General features: G+C 41.2%; 1 protein-coding gene across 4 annotated transcripts in view; it reads right to left on the reverse strand.

The window, feature by feature from the left end:
- The window catches only part of stk11ip (serine/threonine kinase 11 interacting protein), a 27556-nt gene extending 13506 nt beyond the window's left edge, over positions 1 to 14050 (reverse strand). For 2 of the 4 annotated variants that reach the window (XR_003742522.1, XM_028954215.1), the window contains exons 1-17: positions 13926 to 14050; positions 13609 to 13676; positions 11948 to 12150; positions 9399 to 9473; positions 9123 to 9218; positions 8758 to 8865; positions 7203 to 7274; positions 6656 to 6785; positions 5351 to 5454; positions 4653 to 4742; positions 4369 to 4410; positions 4113 to 4283; positions 3446 to 3527; positions 2942 to 3298; positions 2453 to 2655; positions 2247 to 2357; positions 1980 to 2157 (exon numbers count right to left, since the gene is read on the reverse strand). Coding sequence is in view for 3 of the 4 variants with exons in the window: in XM_028954215.1 (XP_028810048.1) it covers positions 1980 to 2157; positions 2247 to 2357; positions 2453 to 2655; positions 2942 to 3298; positions 3446 to 3527; positions 4113 to 4283; positions 4369 to 4410; positions 4653 to 4742; positions 5351 to 5454; positions 6656 to 6785; positions 7203 to 7274; positions 8758 to 8865; positions 9123 to 9218; positions 9399 to 9473; positions 11948 to 12150; positions 13609 to 13675 (2089 nt within the window). In the remaining variant the exon portion in view is untranslated. Of the gene's footprint in view, positions 1 to 1979; positions 2158 to 2246; positions 2358 to 2452; positions 2656 to 2941; positions 3299 to 3445; positions 3528 to 4112; positions 4284 to 4368; positions 4411 to 4652; positions 4743 to 5350; positions 5455 to 6655; positions 6786 to 7202; positions 7275 to 8757; positions 8866 to 9122; positions 9219 to 9398; positions 9474 to 11947; positions 12151 to 13608; positions 13677 to 13925 lie in introns of those variants that run through there. The other 2 variants (XM_028954216.1, XM_028954217.1) reach the window with 2 other exon arrangements.
- Positions 14051 to 19126: the final 5076 nt, after the last annotated feature.

Here is a 19126-nt window from a genome sequence, read left to right on the forward strand (position 1 = left end):
AAGGGATGAGGTCAGGGGAGATAGTTTGAAACTATGCATCTAATGCATCTATATGCATCTAAAATTACCAATATTTGTCCAAGGGACAACAATGGTCTAAAAGCTACACGAGTGCTGTTAATTTTAACCTATGATGGCCAATACTAAGAGTTAAAATGTGGTCCATTGCATGAATATTTTAATTAAGCAATACTGATGCAATACTCAGTATAACATATATATACCGAACTTTGAATGTCTGGGTTATGATAATATTTTGATTTAAATTTAATATTGCAAGAGAAAACTGTGTTTCAAATGTCTGCAAAGCATAAATTACAGAATTACTTTTTAACTCTTAACTCCATTTTAACTCCATGTGCAAACCTGGCCTTTCTAGGGACTTCAAACCCAGATTCACACAGACAGACATCATTAAAAAAAATCAATGGAAGAAGGTCATGTTGCCTGCTTAGTCAAGATCTACCCTGTGACTAGGGTAAGAAGAAAGGTGTTTGCAGCCATCATGCCCAGCTGCTATCATCCATCATTATCTACTTCTTGCCGAGGCTGAGGAAAGCCCATCTCCCATCACCAATCCTCACCACTTTCAATGGAGGGACCACCGACAGCATTCTGACCAGCTGCATCACTGTCTGGTTTGGGAAGTTCACCATATCGAACTGCAAGACCCTACAGTAGATAGTGAAGATAGCTGAGAATATAATCAGTCTCTCTTCCCTCCATAACAGACATTTACCACACACGTTGAATCAGGGAAGCCACATCCTTCTCTCTACACATCCTTCACATGCACTCTTCACCCTCCTACCATCTGGAAAAAGGTACCGAAGCATTCGGGCCCACACTGCCAGATTCTGCAATAGCTTCATCCCACTACCTCTGTTATATTGAGTAATTGTATCTATCTTTTATTATCTATTAATGCACTGCTACATTTTGCACAGCAGTATTTGGACCATTTTACTTTGCACATTTATTACTCATTTCCCCTTTTTAGCACTGTATGTCTCATTGTTGTCTACATGTTTTTGTTAAATGTTAATCTTGCACTGCCTGTGTCCTTTTTGCGCTTTATGTCGCCCAGTTTGTCTGTATGCAACTTTGTTTAATTGTTTAAATGTTACATGTGAGGGCAGTGGTGGCCTAGCGGGTAAAGAAACAGACCCATAATCTGAAGGTTGCTGGTTTGATTCCCAAACCGATAACCCCACTGAAAATCCTACAACAAGACTGGGTAGAGAAAAAAACCAAGACAAAAAATTCTGCTGTGAAAGTGAAGTGATTGTCATTGTGAAACACTGTGGCACAGCACACAGTGTACACAACGAAATGTGTCCTCCGTCCGCCTTGGTGATCATCAGGCAGCCATGACTGGTGCCTGGGGAGCAGTGTGTTGGAATGGTGCTTTGCTCAGTGGCACCTCAGTGGCACCTTGGCAGATCAGGATTCAAACCGGCAACCTTCTGATTACAGGGCATTTAGGCATTTAGTTACTGCACAGGTCCTGAACCCCTACCGAAATTAAAAGGATCAAATGTGTAAGAGTTCATTTAATAATCTGTTGATTTAAATCACACTCAGTACAAACCCTTCTCTCTCACTCACACACAGACAGGTGCAGCCCGCCTTGTCTGTCTCAGGGACACGCAAAAAAGCTGGAATGATGTTTCAGCAAAGTCCTTCTGTCATTTTATTTACTGTAATATCATCATGTCCCAACAGGCTCAAATATGATGCTTATAAAGTTGCTACATGTGGAGATCTGGAAGAAACCAGACTTTACCTTCTGAAGAACTGACGTGAGTCAGAGGTTATGAAAGACAAGTTGCTGGGCAGCCTGACAGGGCGTGAATTTGTAGAAAAGACAAAAGAAGTCTGGCATCATTTCATCATTTTGATAACCACCCCACTGCAGGTTAAAACATGAAGCTTTTTAGCTGATGACAGGTTATTGTGGTTGCACCATTTTCTCTCACCCATGGCATCCTGTCTGCTGCTCTCGTTCCAGTTCTCCCCCTGCACACCAATCTCTCTGGGCCTTTCCCTCTCAGTTCCACAGCGCAGACATTGGAACCGAATCTCCTGCAGGCGATCTTCCTCCTCTAGTCGCTGTTGATTCTCCTCAGCCACGTGCGATAACACTTCTGATAATGTCTGTAAAAGAAAAAGACAGACTGGAACTATGGCTGCTGGGAGATATGGAAAACAGAAGGCATCTTGGAGGGTTTGGCACATAAAATCACCTGCAAGGCCTGCTGGGGGTCCTCATCCAGCATCACATAGCGACGGCGACGGCGCTCACGAATGATGTACCTGAAACGTAGCTCCAGCGTGGGGAGGATCTGGCTGTCTTCCTGAAGTGTGACATAAAGGAATGAGGGAGAAAGTGTAAAAAAGGAGAAGCATTGTGAAACAACAAAACCCTGAAACTGCAAGTATGCCCTCTGACCTCTCCCCACTGGGCCTGTGTAGTAACAACCTCTTGCAGGCTGTCCAGCTCCTGCCTGTTTTTTATATGACCCTTCTGCATGTCAACCTCCAGGAGAAGGCTGTGCCGAACACGGAGGAACACTGGCATGTCTGAACTCGTACTGGATTTGCCTTCATCTCTGTCAGCCAATACTCCAACCAGCAACGGCAGACACAGGTCCACTGAGAAAGCGAGAGGAGGGTTAGTGTTCATTTTATTGATCAAGATTCAGAACAGGAAACACAAATTTGCTACGGAAATTCTAAGGGGGTATTGAGAAGAGCTGAGTGAATTCCACTGGCATTATTATCTGATTATTGATCATTTGATACTGATACATAAAGAAACATATTTACTTTAATTAAATAAATGCACAAATATATAAACTGGAATCAGTGGCAGTCACTTTAAATAAGGGCACAAACTTCAGGATTTTAATGTTCTGCTCTTATAGCGCATCACTCTGACCTCCTCCAATTTCCTCCTCCTCCTCATTCTGGGCATATGTGACGGCCTCCTGCACATTAGAGTCCAGAGTGGACTCAGTAAGTGGTTTTTGGGCATGCCCCACCCACTGAAGTGTGGACTCCATATCCACTTCAGTGAACTTGTCCACGGGCTCTGACATTAACAGAGGGGCAGTCTGCGGGCTGGTGCAGTGTCCTTTGGTAAGAGGTTTGGAGGTCATTTCGGCAGGGGTTGGGGTACTGATTGAAGGGGTGAACATCGGTTCTAGGTGGTGCTGATAGCGTAGCCAGTCTTCACCAAGCTGGTCACGGAAAGTGTCCATCCTCTCAATGTCCTTCTGGTGGTGAAGGATGATTTCTGGACAAAAGGACAGGAGACTTGCTATTGAAATGATCTCCAAATAAATAAATGAAAGTGTCCAATAATAGGAGTGGCCTGCATGTGCAGTATGGTGGAACTGTATGGGTAAATGGATTTCCTGGAATTGACTGGAGAGCAACTTACCTCCTAACAGTGATCCTACTCTGGGCTCATGGTCAGTATCACTGGGCTCAGAGATGCTTGCCCTCCGGACCTTCACTTTGCCCTGAGAAAACAAACACATACACACAACCACACAAAACACAGTAAAAACTGAACCACACTCACTCACTCAGCATAACAACCCATTCGAAAAGCAACTCACTGCAGCTTACGTATCATTTAGTTTCAGGCCATAGTGGAATTAAAGTATAACTAGATGAATATTACCGTTTGCGGGTGGGCATTTGTGACACGTCACTAGTGTGTGGGCAGGACGGATATAACACACAGATTGCAGCTCAGCCAACCTGAGACCCTCAACCGGGATGGGGCACCACCCCACAGTTTTCAGAATTAAGGAATTTAATGATATTCTGTGAACCCCTTGCTTTAAAGTAATATCCATTAAATTATTGGAACGCTGTCCAAAGCTTGTTTGCTATGTGTTATTTAATATTAGAAACAAAATTTAACTCCAGTCTGAAGTCTGTATGTGGATTTTTAAAAATGGGAAGATGATCTAGTTGAAGGAATATGTTCACAATCTTCATATTGTAATTACCTTCATATTGTAATCTCCATACTGATTTTTAAGGGTGTGTAAAGTGTGAAAGAACTCCATAAAGGTGTGTTTTGAGCCATTCTGTACCTTTGACTTGTTCCGGCGTAAATGTGCTCCAGCTTCACCCACCGACAGGCTGTCAGTTAGCTCTGCTCCACTGGATGCATCCAGGGGTCCTGGCTCTGCAGCAGGAACAACTGGAGGTGGAGCCAGGGCCTGGTCCATCTTACCAATCAGTTGACCAGATCTAGGAAGGGCCTAGGTTTCAAATGTGAACAGTGTGCATACTTTCTAAATTAAGGGTACCAGGAGAGGCAATGCGTACAATAAAAATTACACTTACTGCTAGTTCAGAAGAGGAGAGAAGACAGTAGTCCAGCTGGAACTATGGGCGTGAATAAAGAGGCACAGCATTATAAAGTCAAGAGTACTATTAATAGTAATACTAATAGTACTAAACAGTACTATTAAGAGTCTATTTACACACTTTTTTAAGCTGACAGGGAGTGGAAAATTCTGCTTTTGAACAGAACAGAAAACAGGCATCAGATCAGTTTCACTCCAAAGCAGTCAGACACACATAACATTACCACCGACATGTGTGCATGACACCCTACACATACTCACTTGTTTAAAAGCAACCCTGGGGGAGAGGTGAAGGATGGATGATAAGCGATGTGTCTTCTGGAAATACAACGGGTTCCCTTCCAAAATCAACTGATAAAAAAAAAAAAAAAGACGACCAAAACTTATTTTAACATGGTTCACGGAGTGCCATATTTTTCATTATCCTAAATAACACCATGTAAATGGCATGTTCACAAACGTAACATTCATTCAATCATTTGGCTGTCAAAATTCCTGTATTTTTTTGTGTTTTATTTATTTTGTATTTAGAAACATGAAAATACCCATCAAGCACACATAACCAACCTATAAATACAATTCATACAATTCATCTGGCCAGGCTAAGGCAGCATCCATCCGACATGCTGTGAGGAGAATAAACTGCACAACTCAGCTATAGCCTGTTCCCAGCTGGACAAATCCCTAAATTACCCCCATGGTGCAGGTATCACAGGAGGACTTAGCAGAACAAAAAGAGAGCAGACGACACTAGCAGAGAGCATGAGGAACACCATGTTGTGGGTTCAGACTGTGTGTGCCTAACCCCGGCAGATTAAGAAGTCATTACACAAATCAGTCAATTATGGGTTGATATAGTCGGAGTTTAGGCTGATGTCTGATTACATCGTCAGAAAAGAAGTTAGCACTTCAGGACCTTTTTGAAAATAAGATAATAATGAGTGTTTAGAATTCCTCACCTTGTTCAGCTGGTGCAGCTGGGAGAGTGGAGCAAGCTGCAAGTGCTCCAGCAACAGGTTATAGGCCAGGTCCAGATGCTGCAGAGAACCCAACACCTCAATACCTGCAGTAAAAAGAACAGAAACACACACTTCAACTGTGAAAATCAAAGATTTATAGGCTCCTTGTACACTAGACTCACTGGTAAAAAGCAAGTGGATGTTAACTTGGTTTGGTACTTTAGCCAGCCGTTAGGCTCACCCTCATTTTCACAATTAGTGAAAACCATCATGAAGGGCTCAGACTGAGGACTCAGCAAATATTTGATTCATTCAGACCAGAGCAGAAGAGGCCAGTTGAATGCAGGGTGATAGAGATGAGCAGATACGTTGTCCCTTCAGAGAACCAGACCCACAACAAAGACCAATGGAACATAATCTCAGTTCCTGTTGTCCTACAGACAAGAAGGGAGGATCCTGAGAGTATAGCAGCAACAATGTCAACAGCAGCAACTGTCTTTTCTTATGTTCCAGCCAATGAGCAGCTGCTTGATATTCAACATCTAGGTGTGGTGATGGGATCTTGTTCCATGCCAGTTCAACAGACAGATGAAAAATAGCAAATCAACTACAAAACTACTGAAAGCTGAAGTGAATAACATTTGACAACTGGCTGTGAACCTTTTGCCAGGGCTTTGACAAACTCTGACAAGAGTCAAATTGTGATGTCAGATGTCATAGCATGACCAAGACTGCAGTGAGCAGTATGTTCCTGTTCCACAGTTACCAGAACTGTGATCAGCCAAGGTTCACTGATGCACATGAGGAGGCCAAAAGAAGAACTAGTGTAGCTCCAATAGCTAAAAAAGTCCTATAAGCATGATCTCCATAATCCACATGTCTCTAGTACATATTTTGGAGGATGGTAAACTGTAAAGGTATACAGTCTCAATCTGGTCATAATATTACAGTTTTTAGTTCAGGGGGCTGTTCCACAAACACAATTTCTCTGTTGTCTGGGTTTATGGCAGAAGTCATGATAGTCCAGTTAGAAGGCTTAATCAGATTCTGTGGTCTGAAACCAGTCCATGGTCTGTAAATTAGTGTATGGGGAGTGTTCGTGAATGTCAAGTCGTCTAGATCGCCCATCCAAATGTTTGAATTAAACCTGCCTGTTTCATTCAGTCCTGACAGGAAATGATTTCAGGATATTGTGATGTATGTGTGCTCTTACTGATGATTGTGCACGCATTTTGAATTCTTGGCTTTTTGCACTGTGTGTGTGTGTGTGTGTGTGTGTGTGTGTGTGTGTGTGCTTGCACTCACCGTTGATGTTTTCCAGCTCATTGTTTCTAAGAATGAGCATGCGCAGCCTGGCTCTGGCATGCAGACCCAGTAGTGGAGCCCTCTGCAGGTGGTTGTAAGCCAAGTTTAGATGCTCCAACTCACTGAGGGGCTACAGGAAAGACCAGTCTGTGTCAGCCAAACTGACAAACTGCATGCTTCTAGAACTTTTGTTGAGAAAAATTTCAGTCTTGTGTTGACCTGATGTGCACCTCTCCTTAAATGTACCAAAAACTTGCTTTTTGATCTGGCTGCAGTGCTTTCCTGAGACCTTCTGACTTTAGGAGAGTGTTGTTTTTCAGGTACAGCCTCTTATTTTATTTGAAACTGGACAGGCCCAAACTATGCCTAGAAGTGTTCCTAAATGGTGTAGACAAGGAGCTGGGCACTAGTTTATAAATGTGTAGTGTAAAGGTGCACTGTTCGTGGAACTCACTTTCCAAGTGAAGTACACATGAGTTTGTTATGAAAGAATACAATTTTACAAGAACAGAAGAAGAATCCAGTAGTGCTCCACCAAATACCTCACCTTCAGAAAATCGGCACAGTCTCTGATTTTGTTATGGCTCAGATCCAGGGACTTGAGTATGTTCAGCAAACTCTAAAGCAGAACAAACAAGACCTTAGATCAGGTAAAGATAGTGCTATTAATCAGTGCAACAAGGAAAAAAATAGATAAAAAAATAAGACATCCAAAGGGCCTATACAGAAACTATATCACAAACAGTCTTTAGGCTTTAGTGGTCTGACTCTTAAAATCTGTGATCTTAATTTCTCTGACCATAGGCCTCTGATATCTGAAATGTCTTCTTCACACCAGTGTGCCATATTTCCTGTGCCTACACAATGCTCTGGAATGATAATGTAATTGAGAACCTGATTGTCCATCCTCATGTTCAGGTTCTCTCAAACCACTTCTTAGTCATATTTAACGTTTACTTAGGATTCAGCACTTCGATGCCCACAAGATACTGGGAACAGAATATATTCACTAATTCCACATGTAAAGAATTTATTCAACATCTTCAGCAATTCTTGAATTCTGAATTCACCTGACCTACAACAAGTAACAGACAACATGGATGCATTACTTCGAGACACCCTGGATATGGTTGCGACAGTAAAAAAGAAATGCATTAATATTCCATAGAAGGCTCAGTAACAACAAGCACAAGCAGGTGATTCTGCTTATCACCTATAAAGCTTTGCATGGTCTTGCTCTAGTTTCTCTTAATAACCTACTAGTCCTTCATAACCCACCACACTCCCTTTGTTTTCTGGCAGAATGTCTACTCACTGAGTATGCAAATTCACTGCAAGAAATAGAACATTTGCTTTTAAAGCCCCAAATCTTTGGAACAATCTTACAAGGAATCTATGGGATTCAGACACAGTATCAGTATTTGAATACAATCTAGCCTTAAACAACACTCGCCTCACCATTAGTAACAATGCAGTAGTAGTGCTGCTGGAAATTAAAGTGAAATGATTGTCACTGTGATACACAGCACAGCACACGGCGCACACAACAAAATGTGTCCTCTGCTTTTAATCATCACCCTTGGTGAGCAGTGGGCAGCCATGACAGGCGCCCGGGGAGCAGTGTGTGTGGACGGTGCTTTGCTCAGTGGCACCTCAGTGGCACATTGGCAGATCAGGATTCGAACCGGTTCTGATTAAGGGGGCCGCTTCCTTTAATGCTAGGCCACCACCGTCCCACTAGAAAAAATGGACCACGAGAATGGAATTCGAACTCACACGTGCAGAGTACAATGGATTAGCAGTGCATCGCCTTAACCACTCAGCCAGATCCGACAAAGCATGGTCTGGATAAGGGCATCTGATAAATGTCATAAATATGAATGTAGCCACTGAAAGACCATAGACAGGCTAGGGGAACACATATTAATGTTAAATAATCTCACAAAGTCAAAATAGGAGTCAAGTCATAATAGGAGACCTTTAATTTCTAAGCACTATGGGAGAAAATTACTGATTTGCACCTTCCACTGACATTTATATGGCCAAAAAGTGTTTAATAAAATTATTCTGATTTATGGAAGACAAAAAAGGTGGATTCTCACCAGCGAATCATCCAAGCATTGAATGGTGTTGTAGCTGAAATTAAGCGTTTGAAGTTCCAACCATGGCAGAGCTGAACTCAGATCTCCGCCACAGAGAGAGAGGAGCTCCTAATGGACAGATACACTATGTAAACAAGCATGTACATACGTTTCATTGCAACACTGGGATAAAGCTGAAATGCTGTGTTAAATTAGGTTTTAGTATTGTCATGTACTCAAAATTGATGACGGAACAGTAAACCTACATGTGATCCTTAACATACTTACACAGACCAACAGACAAAATTCATAATTATTTGCCACATTCTATACATTTAATGTTGCTCCAGGATTTGGTGCAAAATGAGGAGTCTATGGGTTAATACCTCCAGAGAGCTGAGGCTTCTGGAGCATGTGAACATCTCTAGCTGAGAGTACACGCCCCTCAATCCTTCCAAACAGTGGGGTGGGATGCGCTTGAGCTGTACACAAACATCAGAGAGAGGGGGAAAATGAGACAGACTGACAGAGAAACACAGACAAAGTGAGCACAATGAGACAGACTCTGCCCATAAGATGGAAAAGCACATGGGATGCAGCAGACCAAATAATTACCAAATAATTTTTCAATCATCAAAAGGAGAATGTGATGAAACAAATACCTCTAAATGCTTGAGTGATTTAAATGGGTAGATTTTCACCACTGACTGTAGTCTTGCACCAGGAGGGTTGATGAGCTGCCATAAAAACACAGGAAGATAGAAAATAATTCTTACTGCTCTACCTAGTGGCCCAGCTGAATAAACTGAAATAATTGATATATATATATATACACACATATACACACACACACACACACACACACACACACACACACACACACACAAAGGTTAGTTATTTGGGAAAATTCCTTGTCATTTATTTCATTAGCGTATTTGTGTTTATACTGTCATCTTGTGTTTTCATTGGGTATTGCAGCCTCAAAAAGTTCTCATATTTAAAACTTTTTTGAATGGAGGTCACGAGCAGTCAGTCAAATGAAGTGCAGGTGCATGGTCAAATAGCTGCCAGGAAACCACTGCTAAGGAGAGGCAACAAGCAGAAGAAATTTGTTTGGGCCAAGAAACACAAGGAATGGACATTAGACCAGTGGAAATCTGTGCTTTGGTCTGATGTGTCCAAATTTTAAATCTTTGGTGTCTTTGTGAGACTCAGAATATTGTGAGAAGTGAACGGATGGATTCCACATGCCTGGTTCCCACTGTGAAGCAGCAACATGCCATCCCATCCGGTTTAAGTTTAGTTGGACTGTGTAAGGGCTATTTGACCAAGAAGGAAAGTGATTGAATGTTGCGGCAGATGACCTGGCCTCCACAGTCACCAGACCTGAACCCAATCGAGATGGTTTGGGGTGAGCTGGACCGCAGAGTGAAGGCAAAGGGGCCAACAAGTGCTAAACACCTCTGGGAGCTCCTTCAAGACTGTTGGAAATCCATTTCAGGTGACGACCTCTTGAAGCTCATCGACAGAATGCCCAGAGTGTGCAGAGCAGTAATCAGAGCAAAAGGTGGCTATTTTTGAAGAAACTAGAATATAAAACATGTTTTCAGTTCTTTCACCTTTTTTTGTTACGTACATAACTCCACATGTGTTCATTCATAGTTTTGATGTCTTCAGTGAGAATCTACCAATGAGTAGCCATTGACTAAAGGACACTACAACACTAAAGTTTCTTCAAAACAATTTGTTATTAAATAAAAGCTAGAATAAAAATACAAAATAGAAACCTAAGAAATAACTTACATTAGCTTCTCAGACAGACATTTTTTTAAATCTATAAAACTCTGCTATCTATATCTATATAGACAGCATATATATCTATATGGACAGATGTGTGAGGATGGGTTTAAATTAGCCAAGCAAATGGTCATAGAGGGTAGAACATCTTTCAGGGCTGCCGACTGTGTGCACCGTGTGCTGTGCTGTGCTGTGCTGCTTCACTTCACTTTCACGAGTGCTAGACTAAGAAGGAAATTAAATGTGCAAGGAAATGAGCAGGTTTCACTTCATCAGCATCCATTTCCTAACTTCTAGCCAAGGAGCAAGGACCACGGATGACTGACATATTGTTACTTGTTTATTATTGGGTCTGCAATATTTTTAAGAGCTTTCTATTCTGGATTTAAGGACAACTAGTAATTTGTACTGACCAAAAGCAGATCCACTCAATGTTAATGTCATGGCTGATCTGTGAATATACCCTTCACACTGTAGTTTTTATCAACAATGTGATTGGTCATAACAGTATATGAATCTAAACTGTTAAAAAGTGAATTTATTGATGATACAACATAATTTATAAATGGAATTTAAAGGTAGCACACATGACACAGCTGTAATGTTATTCTCATCCATTTGTAAAGTGTTTGTATGTTCTCTGCTGTGTGTTTGTTTCCATTTAAGGACAATTAAGGTTTTTGTGATTGGACTCTGCCCACGCTACCATGTGACATCCACAGGATGTATTTAAAGACACCTTCCACACACAGATGACAGCCTGGTGCTCATGGGGGGAAAAGAGGAGATTATTGCGATGTTGTGGAAGGTTTTTGAGAGATTATAATTTTATAATTACATTATAATTTTTCTTAGTCTAGCACCCAACACTCTCCGAGCATGTTCTTCAATGACAAGTCTAAGCCTTATCAGGGCTCTTAGTTTGTATACTTGATATTCTATAGAAATCGAACGAGAATTGCTGGTGTCTTCCCATTGTAAGTCGCTTTGGATAAAAGCGTCTGCCAAATAAAGTAAAGTAAAGTAAAGATTTAGAGTTCTGTGTTGTTGAATTTACTGTAGCCATTTCCTTCTGTGTTATCTCCCTTTTGTGTGTTGTGTTCCTCCTGTTGGATGTGTTGTTGGTGGTTGTTTAGCACTGGTCTTTGGTTTTGTTTCTTTGTTGTTTGCACTGTAAATAAATGCATTATTATTGCACTTTGGTTTGTGTTTGTTCCAGCCACCTATTCCCCTCCCTTTGTTGTTCATGTTCTTTACCCCTTAAACACAGATTAGAGTTCAAACAGATTGATTTTGATTTGGGTATATACACATCTGAAATAGATGTTTTTTGCTTTTGGTAAATACACATATTTAAATAATTATAATAGAATAAAGTATAAAATGAACGAAATTAGTGAAATGAATGGTATACCTTGAGTGACAGTGTCTTCTGCAGCATGTCAAACAGAAACTGCAGCTGTAGCAGGGTAGGCGTGTCAGCTGGGTGGGAGGGCAGTGCCAGGAAGCCATGTTGATGGGTGCGTGACAGCAAATGCTGTTCAAAAAGTCGTGTGAGGGGCTGCAGGTGGCACGCTTCCAGAGTCAAAGTACTGCTGCCGTCCAGCACTGAGTCACCTGGCAACAGGAGAAGACATATTATTATTCCATTACATATTTCATAACTAGGACTGGTACAATGAAATATTTAACACATTAAAACACAATTAAAGCAGCTGCATTTTGTTTTACATCCTGTGTGAAGTCTGATCTATGAAACAAAATAGTTTGATAAAAGTGGCAGTAATGACAACTTCTTGTATGTATGGGCTCTGTTTCGGTCCTGGTGCAATGAGCAGTGCTCCCTGCAAATAAGTCTCACAGAGCAGTAACCTACTTAAGATCAGACACATGACAGCGAAAAGTGCAAACTGGTAGTTTTTCTCCTGCTAGGTGGTTCGGCTATACCAAGGTTTCAACATTCATTTTTGTGGAAACGATTAGGTGGTGAGACAAAATATTATGCGATAACTCACTGCATTTTATTTCCCCCCAAAAAACTTGCCATTTCAGACTGTTTAAGATATCAATTTCCATGCCAAACATACATGCCAAATTGGAGCACATCTGACAAAGAGCCTAAGATCCTTGTTTCCAATTTAATTCCATGATATTGTACAACAGGATGTCCATGGAAACACAAGTCAATTCTGGACATAAATGAAGGCACTTATGGATGTTGACTGCAGCCCAATAACCCAATAACATGGCATCTGCAAAATAAGAGCTTAAAGAACCAAAAACGTCTTCAAAGTCCATGGGTCCTCCCATGCCACAAACTTCCCCAGTTTAAACTTTGCAAGAGATCACCAAATGTGGGACATTCAAAGGCAGAGGAAAGTTTTATTCTAATTCTAATGAGAAGAGAATTAAGTCCATTACTGGCATGGTTTTCTACATGGCACGGTAGACAAGTCTACATCATGTGGTTTCCTTTAATAAAACAATGGCACTGCAGGTTTTGTAGGGTGTCAAATGTCAGATGGCTATGTAGAGATGTTGAGGTGCATCCCTGTAAACTCCTCCTGATCAAAATCCCAATGAGAATGCTAGGGATGGATGGCAGGAAAAGTTCACATTGCCTGCACTCTAGGTCCAGTTTCTTAAATTAGCATTGTGAACCTCTACTTACAACCTGCTTATGATTCACCAGTACAACACTTATTTTGCCACTTCAAATTAATTTTGCATTGTTCTACATTTGTAGAATACATCTATACATTTACAATGTTCATGTTTATAATATTTTGACCAAAACTAATCTTATGATGTCTTCACAGTAAATGGAAACTTTTAAGCTTGACGGAAGAAAAAAAAATAATACTGGTGATTAATCTGTTAAAAAATAGTGTTATCCAGTAGTGTGAACCTACATTTGGAAAATGTATTTTGCATGTATTTCAAGTATTCTGAATACGTTGTTTTTATGTATAGTAACATAATATATTCCAGAGTACTGTTATGACCATGAATTCCGTATTCAGATATCAATGTAATAGCTGAGAAAACCTATGAGAGCAGAGAGAGCGTATCTACCACTGTTTCGCAGCAGCGTGGCCAGGCTGGTCACCAGAGTACACTGATCAGCTGTAGTTGCAGACATCCTGGGGGGGAAAGTGGGACAGCAGCCTCTATTACGGAATCACATATGGACAAGCCTTTCAGATTCTTTAGTACACGACTACATGCTGCTGTTGTCGTGCACATACAAACAGATCAAGAGAGGCATTGAGAACGTGAACCGACACCACTACGTGTCATTTCAAAATCAAAACAGACAATTCTGACAGCAACACGCTAACACCAGCCGGGTTAGCATCTTTAGATCTTTAGCTGTAACGCTTTGAACTTACCTGGCGCGATACAGAAATTCTAATTTAGCACAGAGGCTGAGGCTTAAATCATCTTAAATTACTGACCACCTCCATTCTTCCTGAAACTGTTGACATGTAAAGTCATGTGACAGCGCTGCCCCATCTACGGAGGCTGTCAGGGTCCAAAAACTGAGAAAACGCGAGACGATTCGATCTCTGTAAAATTCACGACTGAACATCGTTGCACTGCACTCTTAGAACAGCTACGATATAGCTTTAGTGTTTATCCGAAACTAATTTATACATACCAACATTTAATTATCAAGCTGTTATTATCGGATTTTTTTTAAATTCATATTATATATAGTTTTACCCAGTGCATCGTGGCCTGCCCCTGACAGTGAGCGTTATTTAGACTGCTATTTATTTATACTAAAACATTTACTCTTGTGCTAAACATTTTTTGGAACAATTTCTTTATTTTAGAATATACCTAATGGTTGCATGGTAACTTCACAATTTACTTAAACAATTTCTCAATTGATGTGCATTGGTGAAGGAATTCCATGAATATGTATGCAGAAACAATAAAACAATAACGCCACAGCGTTTCATTTCAAGCACAATTCTACAAGAACGGCAACGGAAATAAAAAGAAAATCGAAATTAAATGTGCAAGTGTTTTAAAGGTTTGAACTTGATCATCATCTCGGCCTGATGATCTGTTCGCTGCTGCCTGTTGCTGAAAAACCTCGATGGAGAGATGATACTTGTTAATGCATTTATTGCTGCATGTAAAGCATTTCATAGATGCATTGTGCTTTTTCAGCACAAATGTTCTCGGGTTCTGATTTGGGCGGCAAATGCGCGATCAGGTGATGCGTTTTGATAAGCGCTACAAGGGAAGCTGAGATGACAAAACGGACTCTTTACCTAGGTGTTGTCAGTGAAAAATGATGCTAAAATGTATTAAAAAAAACTCGTAACGTGCGTGAAACATGACGGATTCGGGCTTTAAAAAAGCTGTACTTGTCGGGCTCGGGTCAGCGCTGGACTATCTGGACCACGGCCAATCAGAGGCAGGCCCCGCCCTTCACAATCTCTGATTGGTTTAGAATTTGACACGGCCCTATAACGTATTTGTAGCGTGAACCACGACGAGTTACGCGGCTGGATTAACATAACCTTGATGTGTCTGCAGCCTGAACTCAAGCGTTCAGGCCTTCTTGTATCTCATTGTGCAAAAGCATCTACTGATAAAAGAGTTTATGTAGAAGTAGTCTTGAAAATATATTTACTTTATTCTTCTTCTTGTTCTTCACCTGTGATTTAAACTTATTTCAAATTTGTGTAATTGTATTTAAATAACACACTGGGTGTGATTCATTTTGGAATGAAGCAGACTTTTCAAACAGTTTTCTTTATTAGTGAGTTTAAAGTAAGCAGGAGTTATTTGAGGATGATGTACTTCCAGTACGTTGATGTACTTCAAGTATGTCCAGGCTGACAATACTTCCATTGTAGACAGCAGACATTATGCATCATCCATGGTGATGTAATACAAATGGCAGCTTTAAAGGTGCCACTTTAACCTGGATACATAACTATTTTTCATTAAAAGACTGTGTTAAGAGCAACATCGCCTTGAGTAATAGATAGGTCTACCCTGAAATTGGTAGAAGATTGATAAGCAGATTTCTGTCGCATGTCAGTCTTTTAGGACATGCAATCACAGTGCCGGCAATCATAGAAAGATGAAAAAACAAAACAGATATCATAAATATTTAACCCAAGTACAAAATTCAGTGTGCGCCACCAGTTTGGTCCTTTGTGTAATTGCCAGTAACACATTTAAAATTGTGCAATTCTATAGCTGCACTTTTAGATGCATCATCAATGAGCAAATCAAAATACTGATAAATTTGGTAGTTTAATAAGCGCATTCCAATAAAAACCAACAAGAGCACGGTAGGTTAAAAATAGTTAAACCAGTTAACTTTGATAATTTGCAATTCAAAAGTGGAATATGATTCCATGCTTACCATCAGTTGTAGGTTATTGTTCTTGTTTTATACTGCAGGGCACATAAAGTCTGTAATAGGCCTTAAAAAGTTAGACCCAATCCGTCTCGACTGTCATGATCTGTGTTGCGTTTAAAATAAGTGACAGCCACACAGTCAGTGTTTTTACTGCGCCATTTCCATATCATTTCCATGACCCTATGTACAGCTTCTTAAAAGCTCGGCCACAAACGCTAGACTAAGAAGGAAAGAAAATGTGCAGGTTTAAAATATAATTGCCAGCTGCTTACATCTATTTCACCTCCTCAGCATCTCTCTTGCAATAATTAAAATGTATCACCTGACTATGGATGCTGAGAATTGCAAATCAAGTTTTACCAATCACCAAAACAACTTTACAAGCAGCAAATCAAACAAAAAAGATAGGTAGTGTAGGCCGGTGTTTGCTGACCACTCATTTACTGTGCGAGCTCGAGGCAACCCAAGCCTGACTAAACTGATTTGAGTACAAAGCAGACCCGACCCATCTCAGGCCAAGATTTACAGCTCTAAATAACATACAGTATTATACAGAGTTTGGGTGCAATTTCTGCTTCCCCTACTGTCATCACATTAGGAGCCCCAATGTTGTCAGATATGCATTCATGTACATGGAGGCAAAACAAACTAAAATGACATTTCTGCAAAATGACCTAGCCTGCAGCATCATTTTATTTTCCTTTAAGCGTCAGTGTTTCAGCATTCAGCATTCTGTAGGTTGATCTTTATCATTTCTATCAAATAATGTGCCAAGTGATTTGCTATGTGCCATGTGATTTGCCATGTGCCATGTGATTTGTTTTTACATCAGATGAATGTGTTCCTTTAATCTATTTTTTAGCAGTTTATATTTCAGAATAGGCTTTATCAGAAAAATATATTCCATCTTCAGCTTCATTTTATCACTTCCCTGTTTTAGTGCCTGGCAGTACTTGGAAACTGAACAAATTATTGCCCATTGAGACATACTGTATTGTCATGATCCGGAACGGCAGGGGTCCGGATCATGACTCTCAGGTGGTAGTGCCTTTGAGGGGGGAATACTGTCATGATCCAGACCGGCAGGGGTTACTCCGGATCCGGAGTTCGGACCGGAGTGTAATGTTCCCTGATCGTGTTCACCTGGTGTATATTTATATATTTGTATAAAACTATCCTGTTCGTGTCTGTTCGCCGTCGGGTCATTGTGCGTGTTCATGTTCCCTTGTCTCGTGTAGTTTGTATTAAACCCCTGTCCTGTAAAATCGTGCGACTGTGTACTCCTTCATCGCCATGTCCAGCCCACCCGTGACATGTATTTAATTTTGGGCTATATAAGAAATAACCGTTTTCACTTGGTCCAACCCACCCACTGTGGATGCAGGGGACAGTGTCTTTCTTGGTGCCAGTCCCAAGTCCAGGTAAATGGGGAGGGATGCATCAGATAAACCTATAGCAAGGTCAGCTGTGCAGACCACCAGACAAACTGATGTAGTGTGGTGACCCCCAACAGAAGAGGTTTGTCACTGTTTGTCTACCTATGTCTCCCAGTAATGTTCTCCTTATTCTCCTGTGCCTTCCTGATGCAAACCATTCCCATTTACCCAGGCTTGGGACTGTCACCTGCATTCACAGTGGTTGGATTCTACAACCTGCACCAGTGTTGTCCTAAATTCTGCCTTTTTGGGGCTACGTCTAGAGACATCTCTCTTTTATCAATTTCAATCTCAATAAAAACTGCCCTCCTGACAGAACCATCGCCTGATTCTGCCTTCCTTTATTCTGATGGGTCCAGCAGGGTTTATAGGTTCCATGGGCCCGCCTCCTCTGCACCTGGCTTTGCCTTCCTCTGTGCTTCTGGTCCCAGCAGAGTTTCCAGGTTCAGTCCCAGTTCTGGCCCCTCACTTTTTTTGCATGCTTCCAGTTCCAGCAAAAATTCCACCCCAGTTTTTCCCTCCAGGTTGCCTGGCTCCACCAGCTGCCATAACTCCAGTATGGCCAGGGTTGCCAGCACCACTCCCTGAATGTCTAGTCCTAGTCCTGGCTACGTTTGGCCTGGCATGACAGCCTGCTTCCCCCCTCTCTCTCCTCTCTCTACATTGTCCGTCTGCTGTGAGGACTGTCTCCTGTGCTCTTGTGCTCAGTCTGAGCTGTCCTGCCGTTAATGCTTTATATAGTACTTTGGTTTCCTTAGTCCTTTGTGTACCAGAGTTATCCTTTTTTTTCCTTTTTGGGGCCACATGTCTACTTGGATCTGTGTCCTCCTGACTCATGAAGTGACATCCTGTAACGTCAGCATCCAGCTCTTTGCAATAAGCCTCCATTGCAGAAGAAAAGTCAGTGTCACAGTGGACTCCCTGACCCTCAGAACAGACTGCGCTCATCAGGGTGCCAGACTAACAAAGCTGTGGCCTCAAAACTAAACATGGGCAGAGGTGAAATTCAGGCTATTTATGCTGTCTCTCTATCTCACAGACACACACACACACACACACACACACACAAAACATTGGCAATATAATTAATCACAGATGCCTAATTTTGTTAAGTTATATTTATTAATGCATGATAACTAGTTCAAACAAACAAGATTGAATAAATCAACTCATCAATGCCACTAAATTCAAGTACTTTGGTCACTTCATTCACTCCAGTAATGTCTTAAAGAACAATGTGGTGTTCTGCTCCCTTCTCCAAAAAGGGAATGTTTATCATTTATCCCACTGCCTGGAAATCAAGCAGCAGATAATCTAATAGCAAAATTCCTCTGGTTCACGTCCGGTCCACATACACCATTCTCCTATGTCTTGATTATTGCAAAAAAATGATGGTCCCATTGTGGCTCTGACTTTTCAAATAATAGGCCCAGTGGCTGCTCAGACACTCTTGTGGACAAGAATAACTTTCCATGATGAGACCAACTGAAGCCTAAAGACTTCAGACTGAACTGGCCCATATAAGGAATAGCTTCTGTTGGATTTGTGAGATGTGTAGGAATTGCTTTGTACGGCTTTGGTGAGAATGGAGCAGAGATTGGTCTCTGTGGAGCGGCCTGGAATGGGCTGATGAAGTTTTTTAGCAGTATGGGCAGGTCTGAGAAAAGAACAGAAGAGACATGTTTCCATGTGCTGTTGCCAAGTTCAGTTCAGGCTGAACAGCAGAAACAGAAAACATGTATTGTGTGCCTGTCAGAGGCGTTCA

This window comes from Denticeps clupeoides, chromosome 15 (genome assembly GCF_900700375.1).
Source record: "Denticeps clupeoides chromosome 15, fDenClu1.1, whole genome shotgun sequence".
In the NCBI taxonomy this organism is placed as follows: domain Eukaryota; kingdom Metazoa; phylum Chordata; class Actinopteri; order Clupeiformes; family Denticipitidae; genus Denticeps; species Denticeps clupeoides.